General features: G+C 40.3%; 1 protein-coding gene across 1 annotated transcript in view; it reads left to right on the plus strand.

Moving 5' to 3' along the window:
- The window catches only part of CD109 (CD109 molecule), a 187,295-nt gene that overhangs the window by 93,597 nt on the left and 71,248 nt on the right, over positions 1-22,450 (plus strand). Inside the window, exons 17-21 of the mRNA XM_040349961.1 lie at positions 767-838; positions 5,712-5,772; positions 7,131-7,248; positions 10,331-10,448; positions 20,208-20,321. Coding sequence (XP_040205895.1) covers positions 767-838; positions 5,712-5,772; positions 7,131-7,248; positions 10,331-10,448; positions 20,208-20,321 — 483 coding nt within the window. The remainder of the gene's footprint in view (positions 1-766; positions 839-5,711; positions 5,773-7,130; positions 7,249-10,330; positions 10,449-20,207; positions 20,322-22,450) is intronic.

Here is a 22,450-nt window from a genome sequence, read left to right on the forward strand (position 1 = left end):
AGGGATTACTAGACAAGTGCTCCTATGTTTAATACATGATTTTTTTCTAAATCAGGAGATAATGCACAAGGGCAAGAAATGGCACCCACATCCCTTTAGTTATATACAGTAATCCAATTTCAACATATACAGTTTATTTTTTACAGTGCTAGATAATAAAGTCCTAACGTTTTTTTTTCTTATTAAGTATCCATTTCAAATCACATTAAAAAGATAGACACTTTTAACTTTACATAAACAGCAGAACATGTTGATGTCTCTCTTCTTCATAAAGGGTACACAGATGAACATAAAAAAATCATAGTATGTCTAGCTTCAGCAATTACATGTGCTCAGAAACTAAAGATACACTGAAAAGAGGGGGGACTAGCTACATAGTGTATCTCCTCAGCTACGGAGAGAGGTAGTAACACAAAACTGTTGCTGTAACTGCTTAAAAAGTGTTAGCTGAAGTTTGGCTTGAGTTTGTTAGTGTATCTAAATTTGCTAGTACAGCATTACCCACCCCAAAGGCTGACAATGCTGCTGTCCAAAGGTGTCTCTGTTGCTTCTGCATCCAGAGTGTAGGCACCCTAAAACAGAGTGTATGTTACAGGCCAGATCACCAGATGAAAGCAGAGGGGAAAAAAAGCCAAAAAAAAAAATTAATGCAGTCACCATATCCAATGATTGTTAATCTGCAATATATAAAAACAATTGTTTTGGGTTTAATATTACTTAAATAGCATGAAATGTGTTATTTTCTTTATTTTATTCACTCTCCCAGATATCAGAAGATTTGAGAGATTATAGCACCATTCATCCAAGACGTATCACTAATCCTCACCAAGTCTTTGAGGTAATTATTAAATCATTTAGACATTACTCAATAATGATGGTGGCTGATGCTCAAATTTATTATTTATTTTTTGAAAAATTAAACTGTTAGTAATGCAGAACAGTAAATAGCGATTTATCAGGTGATTTATGTATCATTACAGCTAGATAAAATAGTTAATGTTAAAGTCAACTGTTAAAGAATACAATAAATTTACCACGAATCAGTGAATTTTTTTTAAATCAGTAAACATCAGTTGCATCCTCACTGGGCCCATCAAATGCAGGCTCACTGTGTCCATCAAATGCAGGTTCACTGTGTCCATCAAATGCAGGCTCACTGTGCCCATCAATTACAGCCTGACAGTACCCATCAACTACAGCCTCACTGTGCCCATCAATTGCAGCCTGATTCCGCATACAGACAGTCGTTTTTTGTGATGAAACAAAATGACGTTTTATGTGATGAAAAAAAAACAACGTTTTTGAAACTTCATTTTCAAAAACGACATTGCCTACACACCATCGTTTTTCAAAATGCTCTAGCAAAGCGCGGTTGCGTTCAGCACGTACGATGGCACTCTGTTCCATTGAAGCTCGCTTCATAACTTGCTTATGAGCATGCGCGGGTTTAAAAACGTAGTTTTCAACGTCATTTTGCCCACACACTATCATTTTAATTGACACAAAAAACAACGTTTTGAAAAACGACACAAAAAATTCGAGCATATTCGAATTTTTTTTTTGTCGTTTTTCAGAAGACATAAAACAATGTTTTTCCCACACACGGTCATTTTAAATTACGTTTTCAAAAACGTTGTTTTTTTTCATCACAAAAAACGACCGTCTGTACGCGGCATTACTGTGCACATCATATGCAGCCTCACTGTGCCTGTCAATAAATGCAGCCTCACTGTGCCCTTCAAATGTAGCCTCAATATGTCCATCATATCCAGCCTCACTGCCCCCATCAAAGGCAAACTCGCTGTGCCAATTATGAGGGGTTTCCACCACCCCTGTACTGAGTTCCTAGGTCTGTACACCTGCTGGCTGCTTTTCCCATTATGAGGGGTTCCCACCATCCTTGTGCTGAGTTCCCAAGTCTGTACACCCGCTGTGCCCATTATGAGGGGTTCCCACCATCGCTTTGCTGAGTTCCCAGGTATGTTCACCTGCTGGCTGCTGTTCCCATTATATGGGGTTCCCACCATCCCTGTGCTGAGTTCCCAGGTATGTACACCTTCTGGCTGCTGTGCCTATTATGAGGGGTTCCCACCATCCCTCTGCTGAGTTCCCAGGTCTGTGCAACCGCTGTGCCCATTATGAGGCATTTCCACCATCCCTGTGCTGAGTTCCCAGGTCTGTACACCTGCTGTGCCCATTATGAGGGGTTTCCATCATCCCTGTGCTGAGTTCCCAGGTCTGTACACTTGTTGGCTGCTGTGACCATTATGAGGGGTTCCCACCATCCCCGTGCTGGATTCCCTGGTCTGTAAATCAGCTGGCTGCTGTGCCCATTATTAGGGGTTCCCACCATCCCTGTGTCCCCGTGCTGTACACCCGCTGTAAAGGGTAGGGACCCCCTTAGACAGTATAAGTATCACCATACAGGATAAAACCCCCCCATAAAGGGTAGGGGCCACCATACATCATCTTGATCCTGCATATACAGGAAAAAAGACCCCTATACATGATCAGGACCCCCCATATATAGGATAAGGATCCCCCATACCTGATCAGGACTCCCCCATATATGGTGCCCCCCAAATACAGGACCACGACCCCACCATACACAGGATAAGGATCCCCATATACACAGGATAAAGACCCCCCATACATGATCAGGGCCCCCCTCTCATAGAAGGTAAGGACCCCCATACATAGGATCAGGATCCACCATATGATCAGGAACCCCATACACAGGATAATGATCCCCCATACATGGTAGGGCCCCCATATGCAATCAGGGCCTCCAATACAAGGTAATGACCCCCATACCTAGAATCAGGACCCCATACATGATCAGGACTCCCCACATATAGCATAAAGCCCCCCTATACATGATCAGCCCCCCATACAAGATAAGGACCCCCATAAGTTATCCTCCCATACAGGATAAAGACTCCCTCATACACGATCAAGACTCCCCTATATACATAAGGACTCCCCCATACACAGGATAACAATATCCATAAATGATCAGTCCACACCCCCCCATAAAAGGTAAGGACCCCCATAAATACCCCTTTCTATACTAGATTAGGACCCCCATACATGATCAGTATCCCCTCCCCGAACATGAGAAGGACTCTCCCATACATATGATCAGCAACCCCCCCCCCAATACAGTGACATGTTTTTTGTTCACTGCACCTGCAGCGGTTACTCTAATAGCCCCGCTCTACCTCCAAGTACCGCGCCAATCACTAGCTGAAGGTGTAAACCTAATACATTTGCAATAAAACTTTGTGACAATGGCTACTGATTGGCACAGTACTAGGACGTAGGGTAGGGCATCATTTCCAAAAGTGGCTACTGATTGGTGCAGCGGCAGTATTAAGACGTAGGGTGGGTGTATTAGGTTTCCAGGGGAAAGCTAATGCACCTCTCTACGTCCTACTACTGCGCCAATCAATAGCCAATACGCAAATATTTCATTTTTTGCTCCCCATAGAAGCTGTGTGTCCGGTACCCCGCACACACTTAAAGGGACAATTTTTTATTTGTTTTAATGAAGTGTAGCTTTGGGGGGCGGCACCCCTGTGCCCCCTATTGACGGACCACCACTGCTCAATAGTCTGTGAGGAAGAGAGATCTTAGGTTAAATTAATCAAAGAAAATCTAAATTATATTATGAACTATTTCTCATGTTTTTCGTGACTGTTTTAATTAGATATATTGTTTGTAGCCACATTTGTGGCATTAATCAACCTTTGAGAAAGTATTAGACATGTGCGATTCGGTTCGTAACAAATGGATTTTCGTACAAATTTGTTAGTGTTCGTACATTCGGATCAATTCGAACATCTGAATAGCTGAAAGTACTAAAATACGAAAATTACGGAATTACGAATAAGCAAAATAACGAACAAGTGAAAGTACGAACATACGATTGGACAAACTTACTAAAATATGAAACACCGAAACAGCAAAAGAACGAAAATGACATCTATAACGAACGATTTGCGTTCCGTATTTTAAATCCTTTGTCTGTTTGTAATTTCGTATATTCATATTTTCATTCGTATGTTCGTATTTTCACTTGTGTGTTTTGTAAATCCGTTTCTTTGTCTGTTCGTTAATTTGTGTAATCGTTCTTTCGAATAGGCACTGGGCAGTGTAGTTAGTGAGTGATGTATCTTACTTAATATCTTAGCCAATAAGCTTATCTCTTTTGTGCTGAGTCACATTGGACAGTGTAAAGCCTCGTACACACGATCGGACTTCAAACAAACTTTTCCGTGGATTTTTGTCCGAAGGGGGTTGGCCGGACTTTTGTTGCCGAAAAGTTTGTCCGTTTGCAGAGCAAACTTTTTTCCGATGAAAACCGAAAAAGTTTGTCCGATGAAGCGTACACACAGTTGAATATTTTGGAAAACTTGCTCATTTTGAAGTTTGTTGGCAAAAAGTCATATAGCTGGATTCAGGATGGCGGGCGCATAGTTGCGGCGGCGTAGCGTATGGTATTTACACTACGCCACCGTAAGTTTGCAAGGCAAGTACTGTATTCACAAAGTACTTGCCTGCAAAGTTACGGCGGCATAGCGTAAATGGGGCCGGCGTAAGCGCGCCTAATTCAAATGAGGATGTGGGGGCGTGTTTTATGTATATGAAGTGTGACCTGACGTGATTGACGTTTTTTAAGAACGGCGCATGCGCCGTCCCTGTACATATCCCAGTGTGCATTGCGGCTAAGTACGCCGCACGGACGTATTGGTTTCGACGTGGACGTAAATTACGTCCAGCCCTATTCACGGACGACTTACGCAAACGACGTAATATTTTCAAATTTCGACGCGGGAAAGACGGCCATACTTAACATCGGCTACGCCATCTAGGGGGCATGTTTTTCTTTAGGCGGCCTATCTCTTACGGAAACAGCATATCTTTACTGCGACGGGCGGACGTACGTTCGTGAATAGGTGTATCTAGTGATTTACATATTCTACGCCGAACGCAATGGGAGCGCCTCCTAGCGGCCAGCCTAAATATTGCACCCTAAGATAGGACGGCGCAAGCCGTCATATCTTAGATAGGTTTAAGTGTATCTCTGTTTGAGAATACACTTAAACTTAGGACAGCGCAAATTCCGAGTTACGCCGGCCTAACTCTTACTGAATCCAGCTAATACTGTGTTTACGGGGCTTAAGAGAAAGTCTATCTTAATATGGATTAGCCGTGTGTTGAAAATGAAACTAAAATACGAGATTACGAATGACCGCGCCACAATGTATTTACGAAAGTACAAAATTACGAATCCATTAAAGGAAAATTATTATCTAACAAAATTACGAATTTCGAATCAACAAAAATAAATTAGACAGAATTACGAATCATACAGTATCAACGAAAATAAAACTGTTACGAAAATACTAACGGGTCCAAATAAGAAAACTTGCGTCTTACGAAATTACGAATCTTTACGAATCTATGGAACGAGACGAAACGAAGCAAAAAATGAAATTTTTTGTTGCGCACATGTCCAGAAAGTATATGATCCTACTTTTTATGGGCACTACAGTTGTTACCATACTTATTTATGTCTATTTAATGTTTGATCATAGATACAGTAGATAGCAATAGTGAATGGAACCAATCACACTGAAAAAAAGGATTTAATACCCAATTACAGTTATACTTACCTGCTCCGTGCAATTTTTTTTTTCTTATCATAGAGATGCAATATTGGTGTACTCACTGATGCCATCCTTGAAACGGAAGATGCATATGATGTATGTAAGTAGATTTGTTCAAATAATACCGACAGTTGAAAATGTAGTTCTAAATTTTCCTTAGAAACTGACAATTTGCTGATTATTTATTTATTTTAAGACTATAAAATAACAATTATACAAATTAATATCTTTGACATTGCTGCTTCATCTGACTTATTGATTTATTTTTCCTTCTTCCGTAAACTTGAGAAGGAGTCCCTTGGGTTCCCTGCATCTGATGAGTGAGGAAAGTAATGGGGATGATGCATTTACTATAACCATTACTTAACCCTAAAAATATTACCTGGTAGTTGTAAAAAAAAAAAAATGATCTCAACCTAGCACACACGATCAGAAAATTCAGACGAAAAATAGTGCATTGTCCCATAATCTGATAGTACACAGTTTTCGGAAGCCGATCATGACAGTTCATGCAAAATTATCTGAAGGGACAAACACAAATATTTTTTTCCTACAATACCAGATCGTACGATTTTCATTTAATCAGTACAGTATTCATCTGAAAACAATTTGGAAGCGCACGACCACGCATGCTCATAAACTACAGAATACATTACAGTACAATACAACACATTACATCACATCCAAAGTTGTGTTCTGTTGCACGAGAATTTTCATAACTTAAAGTGGTTGTAAACCCCTAGATTAAGGCTTACCTGTCGGTGCAAGAAATATCTCCCAAGCCTAAAAGGTTTAGGAGATATTTGCAAAAAATTGCAGCACCGATGTCTTAGGTGCACTAAGCGTGCCGCTACTAACGGCATCATGCCGTTAGTGACGGCTTCCCGCACGCATGTGCGGGAGTGACATCATAGCTGCTCCGGCCAGTCACAGCGCCGGAGCAGCGATACCCGGAAGTCACTCCTGGTATCATGGCGCCGCAACACATACGCTACGCCGCTCTAACTAAGGGCGCAAGTTCTTTCTGAATAAAGAACTTGTGCCCAAAGTTAGAGCGGCGTAACGTATCTGAGATACGTTACGCCGGGCGCACAGATACGCCTATGTATCTGAATCCAGCCCACTGTGTATACAAGGCTTTACAGATTCATGAGAAATAGCTTTTAGTAATTAAATATACATTACAAATGATCACATGTAATAAAATAAGAAACACAGATAACAAAAAAACTTGTATATCTTAGTTTCATTGTATTTTTTAAACTGTTAGCATGATCAATTGTTTTAGAAGAATTGTGGTCAGTTTGTATGGTTTTATTTGAGTGTTCCTTTATTGCATAAAAATTGAAAATATTTGCAATACATCTTCAGGTGTAGTAAACACAATACCATTCCCTATAACACTAGAATTTTAAAGTGGTTTGCTTATCTGTAAAAGGCATTCATTTCTTGTTACAGTGGTTAAAGAAAATTATGTTTCAGAGGACTTTCTGCCAACATGGCATTCTGAGTTTGGTGGACCACGTGTCAGATCTTATTTTCCTGAGGCATGGATCTGGAAGAATATTAATATGGGGTAATATAATGTGGCACTGATCTTGCTATATTACACATTATCAAACTGATATGTATTAAACCCACAACCTGTTCACACAATGACAAGTATACATGCAAAATAATTTTTGTCTTTCAACAATTTCCATGCATATGACAAATCATTGGTAAATGCTACAGTTATGTTGGGGGAAAACGTGAATTTCCAATAACCTTGATAGAATTTGATGTGTGTTACCAGTACATGAAGGAGAAACAGTACAAGAAATCTGCATACGATGAAAACTGGACATTTTCAGGACATTTTAGAATGCATTGTTGCTAAATTGCACTTCAGGTAAACAGATAAATACAGAGAAAGGAGAAGTAACAGACTGAGCTCATGTCACATATATTGTTCTGCTGTCTACTTATCAGTGACAGCTGCTGGTAATTTTTTTGTTGGGGGGGTGGTTGCTGTAATTCATGCGCCCAGTGTCCTGAAAGGGGCTGGACACATGAATAGTGTGGTGCGCCCTTAATGGACGGGCCACCCCTGCTTCTTATATCAGCATGTTTCTTGTGAGCACATGAGTACTACAGCCCAACTGATTGGGTCTGTATGCTGCTTCTTCCTATACCAGTATGAGCTCTTCTTCATTGTGCTTAAATTACCAGAGTAAGTAGAAATCACAGGAGACCAAAACAAGAAAACAAAAAAAAAACTTTTGTACAAGCCCCTAATTGCTATGGCAGGTGACGAAGGATTGAAAAATATATGACTGGGTACAGCACAGCATACAGAATAAGACGTTGTAAAACAGGGAATGTATAGTATGCCACACATATAAAATGTACAACTAATCTTAAAGTGGTTCTAAAGGCAGACGTTTTTTTTATCTTAATGCATGCTATGCATTAAGATAAAAAACCTTATGTGTGCAGCAGCCCCCTAATATTTACCTGAGCCCCATCTCTTTCCAGCGCTTTGCACGAGTGCCTTGGCTGTCCAGGACTCTCCCCCTGATTGGCTGAGACACAGTAGTGTCACCATTGACTCCAGCTGCTGTCAATCCAAGTCAGTTAGCCAATCAGGAGAGTGAGGGGCGAGGCTCAACCGCAGCTCCTTGTCTGAATGGACACATGGAGCTGCAGCTCAGGTCGGATGCCCCTATAGCAAGCTGCCTGCTGTGAGGGTACTCAACAGGAGGGAGGAGCCAGGGGCATCGAAAAGGGACCAAGAAGAGGAGGATCTGGGCTGCTCTGTGCAAAACCATTTTACAGACCAGGTAAGTATAACATTCTGGAATGAGGTAGTGCGGAATAGGAAACATACGGCATGACATACAGAGTGAGATATTGTAGAATATAGAATATACAACATAGCATATGGAATAGGGGATGTTCAGCTTGGTATATGAAATGAGACATTGCAGAGTTGAGAACATATTGCATGGTATATTTGGATGATGTCGTAGAAATATGGACAATACACCATGGTATTCTGAATGAGGCAGTGCATAATCTGGAAAGCACAGAATGGAATATGAAGTGATGTGTTGTAGAATAAGGAATATACATGAAAAATGGTATTAAACATTGCGGAATGTACAGTATGGCATATAGACCGAGGTAGTAAGGCATAGAATGGTATATGGAACAGGGCAGTGAGAGAAAGAGAATACACAGCATGAAGTACGGTATAAAACTTTCTGGCATAAGGAATAGTGTTGCTCACGAATATTCGTATTGCGAATATTCGGCTCGAATATGGCATATTCGAGTATTCGCGATATATTTAGAATTTCGCGGTGAATATTCGCTATTCCGAATATTCGCATTTTTTCAATTTTATTTTTAAAACAGATCACATCCTATCGACGTCTAAAAGCATTGCTAGTATGATTAGAGACCCTGGGCCGAGTAGCTAAGCTGAGGCGATCCTTTTATGTTGCCGAATATAAAAAAAAAAATTGCGAAATTTCGCTAATGCGAATGCGAAAATAATTGCGAATTTTCGATAACTGTGGTAGGAGAACTCTGATTGTCTCTGATGCAAAAGGGGGGGGGCTTTGTGTATGTTTCTGTTATGAATATTTGTATGTTTGATATTATTTTTTTTGTAAGAAGGAAAAAATTGCGCATACCTTAAAAAAAGGGGAGAATACAGCAGCAACTCAAAAATGTTATACAACATAAATTAATACATGACAGAAAATGGAGTCGCTCTACAAGAATAAAAAATATGTCTAGTGACAAGACATGTGGGCAAATTATAAAATAAGCAAGCGCAAATAACTTGTGAAATACACAGTGAAACAAATATATAAAGAAATATAGTCCCAATAATAGAAAAATAATCTTTCATAAAAATGTCTTTGATATGTGAAGTGAAAAAAAGTCCAAAGCATGCAGCATGAACGTGTTTGATTGACAAACGGCTGTGACAGATGGATAAGAGTAAAGAATCACCACCAATGCAAAACACTTTTTATTTTCTATTGTAAAATATCACGAATATTCTGAGCCAATCAGAGTGCTCCTTCCGCATTTGCCGAATATTCGCAATTATTTTGTATTGTAAAATATCACGAATATTCTGAGCCAATCAGAGTGCTCCTTCCGCATTTGTCGAAATTTCGCAATTATTTTGTATTGTAAAATATCACGAATATTCTGAGCCAATCAGAGTGCTCCTTCCGAAATTTCGCCATCAATATCGCATTCGCATTTTGCGAAATTTCGATACAATATCACGAATATTCTGAGCCAATCAGAGTGCAAAATATCACGAATATTCTGAGCCAATCAGAGTGCTCCTTCCGCTGTTGTCGAAAATTCGCAATTATTTTCGCATTCGCAATAGCGAAAATTCGCAATCATTTCATTTCGATAAAATATCACGAATATTCGAATTTAGCGAATATATCTTGAATATTCGACTATATATTCGAGATATATCGCGAAATCGAATATGGCGTATTCTGCTCAACACTAATAAGGAATATATAGCATGTCACTTGAAATAAAGGGGTGCGAAATGAGGAATGTTTAGCATGTTATGAAATGATCATACTTTTTTTCTATGATACGACTTACAGTGCAGCATTTTATTTATTTTTCAGAAGTGATACAGAACTGGAGATAAGTACTGTCCTCCCCGATACCATCACTACTTGGATAACAAATGCATTTGTAATTTCTGAAAATTTGGGGTTTGGAATTTTAGAGTCTCCTGTGCAGGTATTCTCCTTCTCCACAGAAAATTATCATGTCTATGTTGCAACTACAATATGTCAGGGTTTTTAGCATCTCATTGACGGCCAGCTCATACCCCAATTTCTGCATTCTGGTATTTGTATCGCCTCCTTACCACCTGCTTTAACCCCTTAAACCCTGTGCAAGCAACCCTACTTGAATGGATCGTGATTGGCAGGTGTATAATTCCTGTCACAGTTGCGAGGCAAAGCATCACAGCCATGGCTTTGCAGCTAAAGGGGGTAGCGGTTGAAGGGTGGTAAAACTGCAGTTCAATCAAAGGTTTTACTGCCACCACCCACCCAATCTCACATGTGAATGAGCACTAATAGTGCCGGCAGTCACAGTTCACCAATCACCACCGCACCAGTCAGGGTGTTGCTAAACCAGTGTAGCTAGAAACAGTGTTCCTGATTGGCATGTTTATTGACCATATTTCTCCTTGTTGCCAGGACTAAATTTGTGTGGGACACCAGCCCCAACCACCCACTGCAGACAACTACACTCCTGGAACAACAAGAACTCTTTTGTTCTTCCTTTCTTTAGCTTCTTGTCTTTCCTGGTCAGTGAACATGGCATTCCTGAGGGCAGCCACATACCAATAGGCTAAGCTTGCTTGGCTTTTAGAAACAGGGATGCTAAAACACTAAGTTATATTCCCAGGGCACTCATATAGTAATTTTTTTTATCAAAATTGGTTCATTTGTGTGGTACACAAGATAAAATGTCTGGTACATAATCAGTCAAACATTAAAAAAGTCTCACACATGTGGTATCGCCATATACTCAGAAGGAGTAGCAGAATGTGTTTTAGGTTGTAATTCTAAGTATGCCCAAGTTGTATTTGAGAACTATCCTAACTTTGTGCCAACTTTGTGTAAAAAAATAAATAAAAATAATCATTTTCATTCTGCATCCAAAAACTTGTGGCAAAAAAATGACATTTTCAAAAGACTCCCCATGGCTCTTGGAAAATACTTTGGGTGTTTGTTTTCCAAAATGTGGTCATTTTCTGGGCATTTCCACTGTTCTGGTGCTCCACCGTCTCTAAAATGTAGTCTGAAAATTAGATACGTAATTAATGCCTCTAGAAAGCCTGAAGGTGCTCCTTGGCTTTTGGGTCATTTTGTGTGGCTAGGCTGCATCACACACTTGACTGCCCCACATACTTGGGTGGAGTAGCAGAATGTGTTTTGGGGTGTAATTCTAAGTATGCCTATGTGTGTTAGAAATACCTTATTGATTAACAAATTTATGTAAAAAAAATAAGTTTTCATTTTCTTTCCTGCATTGTCCAAAAACTTGCAGCAAAAAATTACATTTTCAAAAGACTAACCATGCCTCTTAGAAAATACCTTGTGGAAGGGTTTGCTTTCTGAAATTGGGTAATTTTTTGGGTGTTTCCACTGTCTTGGTGCTCCTGGTCCTCCAAAAATATAATAGGTAGACAAAATTTGAGAAATTAGATGTATAATTTATGGTCCTTGAAAGCCCAAGGAAGTTCCTTGGATTTTGGTCACCATTATCCATCTAGGCTAGTGTTTCTCAACTCCAGTCCTCATGGTGTCCCAACAGGTCATGTTTTCAGGATTTCCCTCAGATGAAACAGCTGTGGTAATTACTAAGGCAATGAAACTGATCAAATCACCTGTACAAAATAATGGAAAGTCTGAAAACATGACCTGTTGAGGCGCCTTGAGGACTGGAGTTGAGAAAAGGCTGTTAAAAAGTCTCACACATGTGGTATCCCTAAACTTGGGGGGCATAGTAGAATGTGTTTTGGGGTGTAATTCTAACATATGCCTATTCTGTGTGTGAGACATAACTTGTTTATGACAACTTTGTGAAGAAAAACTACTTTTTTTTAAAAAAAAATATTTCATCACTTTCCACAAAATTGTGACATAAAAAGGACAACTACTACTAAATACCTTAGACTGTTTACTTTCCAAAAAGGAGTAATTTGGGAGTATTTGTACTTTTCTGGGGTTTTCTCAAGGAATGAGATAGGAAGTCAGTACATCAGGGTTGATCAATATTCATATATCCTGTGTATATACAGTATATAAATATATAGTAGTCTATAACTGTTACAGAAACTAATTTAAATACAGTAAAACCTTGGTTTGAGAGTAATTTGGTTTGAGAGCATTTTGCAAGACAATCAAAATGTTTTAATAAATTTTGCCTTGATATACAAGCTATGTCTTGATATAAGAGTAGCGGCATGTCACAACTGAGTATAAAAAAGAAGAGAGGAGCCTCTACGTGTAGCAATATGGTTACATTTAATGAAGGTACAACATTTAGCAACTTATTGCTACACTTAGAGGTACCTCTCTCCTCTTTTATACCCTTGGATTACAAGCATGTTTCTGGAACGAATTATACTCACAAACCAAGGTTTTACTGTACACTGATTTGGGTTATTTTACCAAAGGATTACAGAAGAATACATTTTGGCCTAAATTTAGGAAGAGAGATTAGTCATTTGCAAAATTGTATAACAGAAACAAAGAAAAACATGTTTTTTCAAAAGTTTTGTTATTTTTTTTGTTTATATAGTAAAAAAAAAAAAAACCTCAGTGGTGAGTAAATACCACATGATGTAATCAGTATTTTATATAGCTTAAGGGCACATAAATACATTGGTCCCTCATACAAAGGCTGCCTCATAATTGCCCACCAATGCCACCTACCAGTAGCCACCACTGCCACCTACCAGTGCCCACAGTTGCACCTACCAGTTACCACAGTGCCACTTACCTTTGCCCACTAGTGCCACCCATCAGTGCCTCATTATCAGTGCAACCGATCAGTGGTGGCTATCAGTGCCACCTATCATTGCCCATCAGTGTGCCCATCAGTGCCACCTATCAGTGCCCTTCAGTGCCACCCATCAGTGCCAACCATCAGTGCCACCTCTCAGTGCCGCCTCAGTGCTTATTAGTGCCACATATCAGTGCCCATTAGTGCTGCCTTATCAGTGCCACCTATCAGTGCCCACCAGTGCAGCATATCAGTGCCCATCAGTGCAGCCTTATCAGCACGTATCAATGAAGATAAAAAATTACCTGTTTTTAAAATGTTATAACAAACTATAAAACAGGTTTTTTTTTGCAAAAAAAAAAAAACAGCAGTGATTAAATACCACCAAAAGAAAGCTATATTTGTGTGAAAAGAATGATAAAAAACCCATTTGGGTACAAAGTTGCATGACCGCGCAATTGTCATTCAAAGTGCGACAGCGCTGAAAGCTGAAAATTGATCTGGAGCAGAAAGGGGAATTAAGGGCCCAGTAGTCAAGTGGTTAAGGGTCAAAAACACCCCATTTTTTTAAGCCTCTTGACTCAAATGCACACATTGGGTGTGCATAAATACGGAAACAAGAATTGCTCACACATATTAGTTATCGCTGCTCATGCCGGGTTAATAACAATAATTACAGAGCCATCATTCTCAGTTAACTTTAAATTGACAAGCTGTAAAGACTTTTAAAGTGTTGCCTATATAAAATTTTGGGGACTGTAGATTGTCGCCGCATCAGTTACATAAAATTTTAAGGATTGACAAACTTGGTGTCTATCTACTTGATGCAAACTTATTTTTTTTATATTTTTCCAAAAATGTGGTAATATATTGTCTTTGTGTGTACTAAATGATTTTTTTTTTTTACTAAAAATATGAGATTAATACACAGCTGAGCTCATACTGTGTGACATTGTAAAAAGTGCAACTACTACTGTTTTATTCTCCAGTGTCTCTGCTTTCAAATAATGTATACTGGTTTGGGGGTTTTAAATATTCTTCAGACCTAAAATGTTAATTTTAATGGATGCAAAAACAAACCTGTCTTTGGAATTCCCTAAATCTGTACACAAAGTTTTAAATGCAGTACGACATGCATTATTTGTTTACAAACAGTGGCCATGGATCTGTCATTTGGCACCAATAACACTACCATTGTTAACCACTTCCATACAGGGCACGTATACACCTTCCCGCCCAAGCCAATTTTCAGCTTTCAGCACTGTCGCACTTTGAATGGCAATTGCGCGGTCATGCTACACTGTACCCAAACAAAATTGGCGTCCTTTTTTTCCCACAAATAGAGCTTTCTTCTGCGATTTTTTTTTTTGCGCAACAACTAAAAAAAGACTGAAAATTTTGAAAAAAAATACGTTTTTATTTTTTTCTGTTAATTTTTTTGTAAACAAGTACGTTTTCTCTTTCAATTACGGGCACTGATATGGCGGCACTGATGGGCACCGATGAGATGGCACTGATGGACATCAATGAGGTAGTACTGACGGGCACAGATGAGGTTGCACTGATTGGCGGCACTTGTATGTGGCACTGATGGGCACACATAGGCGGCACTGATGGGCACACATAGGCGGCACTGATAGGCACACATAGGCGGCACTGATGGGCACATATAGGCGGCACTGGGCACTCATAGGCGGCACAGATGGGCACTCATGGGCGGCACTTATGGGTGGCACTGATGGCTACTTATGGGTGGCACAGATGGGCACTGATAGGTGGGCACTGGGCATGGATGGGCACTGTGGGGTGGCACTGATGGACACTGTAGGGTGGCACTGATGGACACTGGGGCGGCACTGATTAACCTATGTTGCCAGTCAGTGCCCATTTGTGGGCACTGATTGGCATCTTTTTTTTAATGCTTTTTTTTTTTACAGCCTTTTTTTTTTTTTTTTTGAGCCTTTTTTTTTTTGATCTGCCCTTTTTTTATTTTTTTATTTACAGCCTTTTTTTTTTTTAGCCTTTTTTTTTTTGATCTGCCCTTCCCTGGTGGTCTTCCCTGGTGGTCCATGTGGCGATCCGAGGGGGGCTGCGCTGATAAACAATCAGCGCGAACCCCCCCTGTCAGGAGAGCAGCCGTTCGGCTCTCCTCTACTCGCGTCTGTCAGACGCGAGTGAGGAAGAGCCGTCAACGGCTCTTCCTGTTTACATCGTGATCAGCCGTGATTCGACACGGCTGATCACGTGGTAAAGAGTCTCCGTGAGAGACTCTTTACCGAGATCGGTGTTGCGGGGTGTCAGACTGACACCCCGCAACAACGATCGCCGCGATGCGCGCCCCCGGGGGCGCGCAGCGGCTCAGAATCCTGAGGACGTCATATGACGTCCGGTCAGGATTCTACAACCACTTTGCCGCCGTCAATCTGTCATTGGCGGGCGACAAGTGGTTAAATAACATTCCCACCAGCTTTGATTTGTAAGCAAGCTGTCAGGGATGTTGGGTGACATCATTGATTAAATATGGTCATCAACATAGTCAATTACGTCACCTAGAATCCCCACCAGCTTGTTTACATACAGAAGCTGGTGGGTATTTTTGTTTTGCACAGATACCAGGGGTATGAGGGGATGAGAGACACCACACACCACTAGCTCAACAGGTGAAGAGAAATACGAACATCTGTAGTCACAAGCTCTACCTGAGCCCCGCCTCTGATACATTTTGCCCTTCTGATCAGGGCCTAATCATATGATTAAGCCCTGATGGGTGGAGAAAAATGCTAGAGAGGTTGGGCTAATTTCTCTTCACCTGTAGAGCTAATGGTTTGTGGCATCTCTCATACCCTCACTCTCCACTGCTTTCTGGATTAAGCATAAGACAGCCTTCACCCTTATATTGCTGTGAGGCATCGGATCTACCAGACCAACTTAGTGCTATAAGTGGTAAGGGGTAACAGGGGGCCACATGGCTGCTCGGAGGGCAATCATCTCGATTGATCCTCCTAAAAATTCATAATGGGTCCCTATTTTGGTCCCCTCAAGCCTTACCAGTCCACATGCCTTAAACAATGTAAGGGTACTGTGCAAAGGAGGGGCAGAGAAGCTTCCCTTTTCCCCTCCTGCAAAGCACCTTTCCTCATGGTGAAAGGACAAGGAACTCATGCCCATATCTTTCACCAAAATGGACTTATGGAAATCTGGAAGACCCTTTTAGAAGAAGGGGCATGTTAGATACCCCCTCCCCACTCCACACAAATGAGCATAAGGTACATGTGCACCTTGTTAATCATTCACAAAAGATAAGTAAAAAAAAAAAATCGTGCGACGATGTTGACTCACCATAACATCGACACTGTCACTCTGGCACTAATTCCATCACAAATGATAGATCTTTACCAGCTTCTCTATGTAAACAAGTTGGCTTCTAGATAATATCATTGGCCAAATATGGTCATGGCTGAGTTTCAAACTTATGTTTGGCATAAACTTGAAGCTTATCCCTATTTGTGAATGACAGCAGGATATCACATGTGTAACAGTTCTTATGTAAGCCTCATCATCCCTCTAAATACAGACATTTAACAGCATTGTCTTATGCACTGTGAACTTAAGATGGACCCCACTTGAGAGTTTACGATATTAACAAGCACAGTATTGGAAAGACCAGGGCTCTGTGCCCAAAAATAAACAACTTCTAAGTTTGGGAGCAGAATTAAAAATTGCAATCAGCAAGCTGGATAGAGAAAACCCCTAGTCAGTTCCTGTGCACCAATAGATCCATATGTAAAGATGATCATAATCCTACATCTATTTTCATGTACAAATCATTAGTGCATGTTCATTGTCTACACCTGGAACCCTGGTAAAGAGAAGCTAGAATAAACATGGGGGAGCATAACATCAGCTTATGTACCGTATTTGTTAGATTGGAATGGCTGTCTTAATACTTAGATATTTAGCACACATTTCCTTTTGATCCTCTGTGTATTGCAGTTTATTGTGCTAGAATGATCCTTCAACTGTATCTGAAAGAATTGTACTCCTTTAAATCTCACTCCATGGAGCAAGTTATTGCTGCCAATGCAGCTCTCAATTCACTATAAGCACCTGCAGGTGAAAGCTTGTATTTTGAATCATTCATGGTGAAATGTTGAATCGTGACTTCTTCATTGTGGCTGATTTACTAAAGAAGTAGAGCCTGTTCACTTTACAAAGTGAATTTTCACTTTGTAAGATAATTTTCACTTTAGTAAATGGGGTAACAATTCACTTTGCAAAAAACACACAATCATGAGCAAATAATAAGAAAAATGGAATAACAGAAATTTTGTTTGCACATACTTGGATATTACCTCATTCACAAAGCAGAAAAACCCCTTTGCACAGTGAGAACTCACTTAGCAAAGCGACTAGGCTTTACTCCCCCAGTAAATCAACCACATTTAGCTTTAACATGTCATTGGGGGTTATTTACGAAAGGCAAATCCACTTTGTGCAGTCGCTGTAGATCTGAGGGGGACATGCAAGGAAAAAAAAATAAAAACAGCATTGCTTACATGTTATTGCATGATAAAATCAGCAGAGCTTCCCCTAATTTCGGAGCTTCCCCTCAGATCTACAGCAACTGCACTTACAAGTGCCCTTTCAAGTGCACTTGTAGTGCAGAGTGGATTTCCCTTTAGTAAAACAACCCCATTATGTTTCAGCTTTTGGGCCAGAATTAAATTGTTTGAAGAGTATCAAACCCTAACATTATCCCCTATTTTTTTGACTTTCACATCCACTGCTCAATGCCTGTCTGGCAATCATGCATTGTTGTTCTTGGGGAGAATACCACATGTAGTACTATGGCCCGCTGATATTGACAGTTTTTTTCACCAAACAGTACAGGGGCCACCAGTCCTCCAAACAACAGTCCATTCACTCCTGCTCCAATAAACAATCTAAGAGTTGTCTTTTTGTAATGTATTATTATTATTATTATTATTATTATAATACAGTATAATTTATTTGTAATTGCTTGTAGAACTTATAACAGGAGAGTGGTTGGGGCATGGGATACTCCAGAATGCTCAGTAACATTGATCAGAGCAGAGTTCATCAACCCTGTCCTCAGGGCCCACTAACAGGCCAGGTTTGCAAGATAACTGAAATACATCACAGGTGATATAATTTGCTGCTCAGTGATTGCAGTATTCTAGTCTGCATCTCCCCAAGGTAATACATAAAACCTGGCCCGTTAGTGGGCCCTGAGGACAGGGTTGATGACCACTGGATCTCTTTGTGAGTATGGGGACAGTCTAAGGCCTCGTACACACGATCGGATCGCCAGAGGAGAACAGTCTGATGGACCGTTTTCATCAGTCCAAACCAATCGTGTGTAGGCCCCATAAGTTGTTTAACCTTCGGTCAAAAAAATGAGGACTTGCTTTAAAATTTAACCGATGGACACCTTACCGATAGGTCAAAACCGATCGTTAGTATGCAAAAGCATTGGTTAAAAACCCGCGCATGCTCAGAATCAAGTCGACGCATGCTTGGAAGCATTGAACTTCTTTTTTTCAGCACGTCGTTGTGTTTTACGTCACTGCGTTCTGACACAATCGGTTTTTTAACTGATGGCGTGTAGGCGCGACGGACCGTCAGTCAGCTTCATCAGTTAACCTAAGACAACGGTCCTTCAGACCGTTGTCCTCTGGCTATCCTATCATGTGTACAAGGCCTTAGGCTCACAGCTGAAGACCATGAGGCAAGTCTCTTAGGCATCTAGTTACCCTGCACATCTATAGGTAACCAGTGAATTTTAGGGTGCTGCACAGTCAAAAGGGGGTGGGTTAGGGTCTTTACTCACAAGTCCCCAAGACAGCTGCCTCCTTCCAGCTTTCTCTGGACATGGTTCAGTGAATAAGACTCTCCCTCTCCAGACCCAATCTCCTTGTAGGAAATCCTTCATTCGGCTCTAGATTATTCTCGTGTCTCTAGCCCTGCCACAGCTGAGACACTGGAGAACAGCAACTCAGTACATATGATGTCTCAGGGGAAAGCTGCTCCCTGAAGCTCTTGGAACCTTCTCTGACAGGGGAAAAGAGCAGTCTTCCCAGAGCTCCAGACTCTTTACCACCTTCCAGACCATCGTCTGAGCACACCTCCCGAGGGATTGGCCGGGCATGATAAATATTTAGATCAGTTATTTGAATTTCCCATCCTAAGCTCTGGAAACTTCTTCCAGAAACAGGGGGAATAATCAAACTCCCAGACTGTGAAACCATGAGCAGACCAAAGCAAGTAATTACTACTACCTTTATTACAGAAGGAGCCAAAAACAAGATTTACCTAGCATTCTACTCTAGGAGGGTTCTACACACATGACAGTTTTTCATTCTATATTGTAGTAGGATAGAATGGTGAATTAAATTAGTTCAACCCCACGGAATCTTCTACTATGTTTCTATCTTCATATAAACATTTATCCAACAAAAATGGTTGCAAGATTGTCTACACTGTGTGACAGTCTGCTCCTGTGTATAACCATCTTTAATCCAGTATGATGAAGGTTTCAATGTCAAGGAATCTCCAGAAGAGGTCAAGTTTATTTCCCTAGAAAACTCCTTTAAATTCTATTTATTTTAAAGCTCATTTGTATGTTCTAGTTAAGCACTGTTTCCAGACAGTGTAAACATGTTAAAGTGTGTTTAACAGTTCAGGATTTATTACCGGTTTTCATAGATGACCTAACAACAAAAATGATAGATGGGTCCAGCATTTGTCTGTGTTTTGTACATTGTTTTCATGTGTCAATTCCATAATTCACTGTTCCCACATCAGACATCGCCGAAGCAATATCTACCAATTAAACTAGGTTAAGGGAGAAGCTAATTAAATAGTTTTAAACATATCAGTACAACAGTTTTTGTCATTTCTTTATTAACTCACAACTGCATACTTTTACTTACACTTGAATTGTTGTATTTTCAGCTGGAATCCTTTCAGCCATTTTTTGTTTCCCTGAATCTTCCCAGTTATGTCACCAGAGGAGAACAATTTGTTTTGGAAGCTGTTGTCTTCAACTATTTGGAAGAAGATACTGAGGTAAACAGTAGAAGTGGTTTAGTTCCATGTGCAGACTTGCAGTTAAAAACAATAACCAGTTGTGTTCAGATGAGTTGTGTTTTTTTATTTATTTATACATGTAAACATATTGTAACAAGGACAGAGGCTTAAAACAGATCCGGGGGGATGTCATTACCTCAGTTATTTAGTGCTGCAACGCCAGTTTTTCTTAGTAAGCACACTGTGACAACATATGATACAATACATTAGTAACTTGTCCTTTGGCTCTGAAGCCCTGGTTTCCTATATTGTGAATTGCAGTGAAGTTGAGTGATCTGTATTTGCTTTTAAAGGAGTTGAAGTGAATCTGTGTTCATACATCCAACATTTTTATTCAACAAGGGAAATTTAAGAAAACAAACAACTTTTTTTTGCTTGATTGGATGTCTGAAATGAACACACACTTTAGCTTACTTTCTGCTATAAAACAAAAAAAGCTCACTGTACTTCACTGTAGTGCCTATTTACACTTTAGAAGATCAGGTCTTTTATGTAGTGAGAAAACCAGAATGATTGGAAAGCTTTACTCATAGTGATAAGCTGAATAAATTGTTTCCAACACACTACTCATAATGCAAGCCTGAAGCTTTATGAAACATACTGGACACCAGTGGTAAACAGCAACAATAATAAAAATACATTTCTCATAGGCACCTTACACTATAACAAATATTGTGGAAACATATCTAAACCCAAAATCCAAATATGGAAATATTACGGTTTATCAGTCCCTTGGTAAGGAGGCAGCATTTTAATTTTCTGTCTTTTTTCTTTATTTATACCTGGGAATCCTGCCACTAACAGATTTCATTTACTAGAGTGACAACACTTACTCACTGTACTGTATCTGTGGGGGAGTTGTATTGTTACCCTAGGTTGCTATCCTAATGTAGACTACAAATGCCTCCCCTTCGCCTCATCTCCATTAGATAAGAAGGTTTGTAGATCACAAAACATATTTGGGAAGCAGAAAACAGACAAACGAAAACCCCATGACGTAAGAGGGGGTGGGGTCACATGTCCACATCATAGTGTAAGCCCCGGCTTTCCCTGGCAAGCAGGGGTTTCTCAATGATGTCGGAGGGTGACCCCGTCCTAACGTCATTGGGTATTCCCCTTCTTTTCCTGCAGCCTGCCAGGTTGCGTGCTTAGATAAGGGTCTGGTATGGATATTTGGGGGAATCCCACACCATTTTTTTTTATTTTGGTGTGGGGTTCCCCTTAACCACTTAAGACCCGGACCATTATGCAGGTTAAGGACCTTGCCCCTTTTTGCGATTCGGCACTGCGTTGCTTTAACTGACAATTGTGCGGTCTTGCTACGTGGCTCCCAAACAAAATTGGCGTCCTTTTTTTCCCACAAGTAGAGCTTTCTTTTGGTGGTATTTGATCCCCTCTGTGGTTTTTCTTTTTTGCGCTATAAACAAAAATAGAGCGAAAGTTTTTAAAAAAATTCAATATTTTTTACTTTTTGCTATAACAAATATCCCCCAAAAATATATAAAAAACATTTTTTTTCCTCAGTTTAGGCCGATACGTATTCTTCTACATATTTTTGGTAAAAAAATCGCAATACGCGTTTATCGATTGGTTTGCGCACAATTTATAGCGTTTACAAAATAGGGGATAGTTTTATTGCATTTTTAATAATATATATATTTTTTTACTACTAATGGCAGCGATCAGCGTTTTCTTTTTGTGACTGTGACATTATGGCGGACACATCGGACAATGTTGACACATTTTTGGGACCATTGTCATTTTTACAGAAAAAAAGTATAAAAATGCACTGTTTACTATGAAAATGACAATTGCAGTTTAGGAGTTAACCACTATGGGGCACTGTAGGGGTTAAGTGTGACCTCATATGTGTTTCTAACTGTAGGGGGGTGGGGCTGGAAGTGTGACGTCATTGATCGTCTTTCCCTATATCAGGGAACAGACGATCAATGACATTGCCACAGTGAAGAACAGGGAAGGTGTGTTTACACACACCTCTCCCCGTTCTTCAGCTCCGTTGACCAATTGCGGGACACTTGTGGCGATCGGGTCGGCGGGTCCCGCGGGCACAGTCACGGAGCTTAGGAGCTCGCAACCCCAAGGCTGGG

Source organism: Rana temporaria, chromosome 4 (assembly GCF_905171775.1).
Source record: "Rana temporaria chromosome 4, aRanTem1.1, whole genome shotgun sequence".
In the NCBI taxonomy this organism is placed as follows: domain Eukaryota; kingdom Metazoa; phylum Chordata; class Amphibia; order Anura; family Ranidae; genus Rana; species Rana temporaria.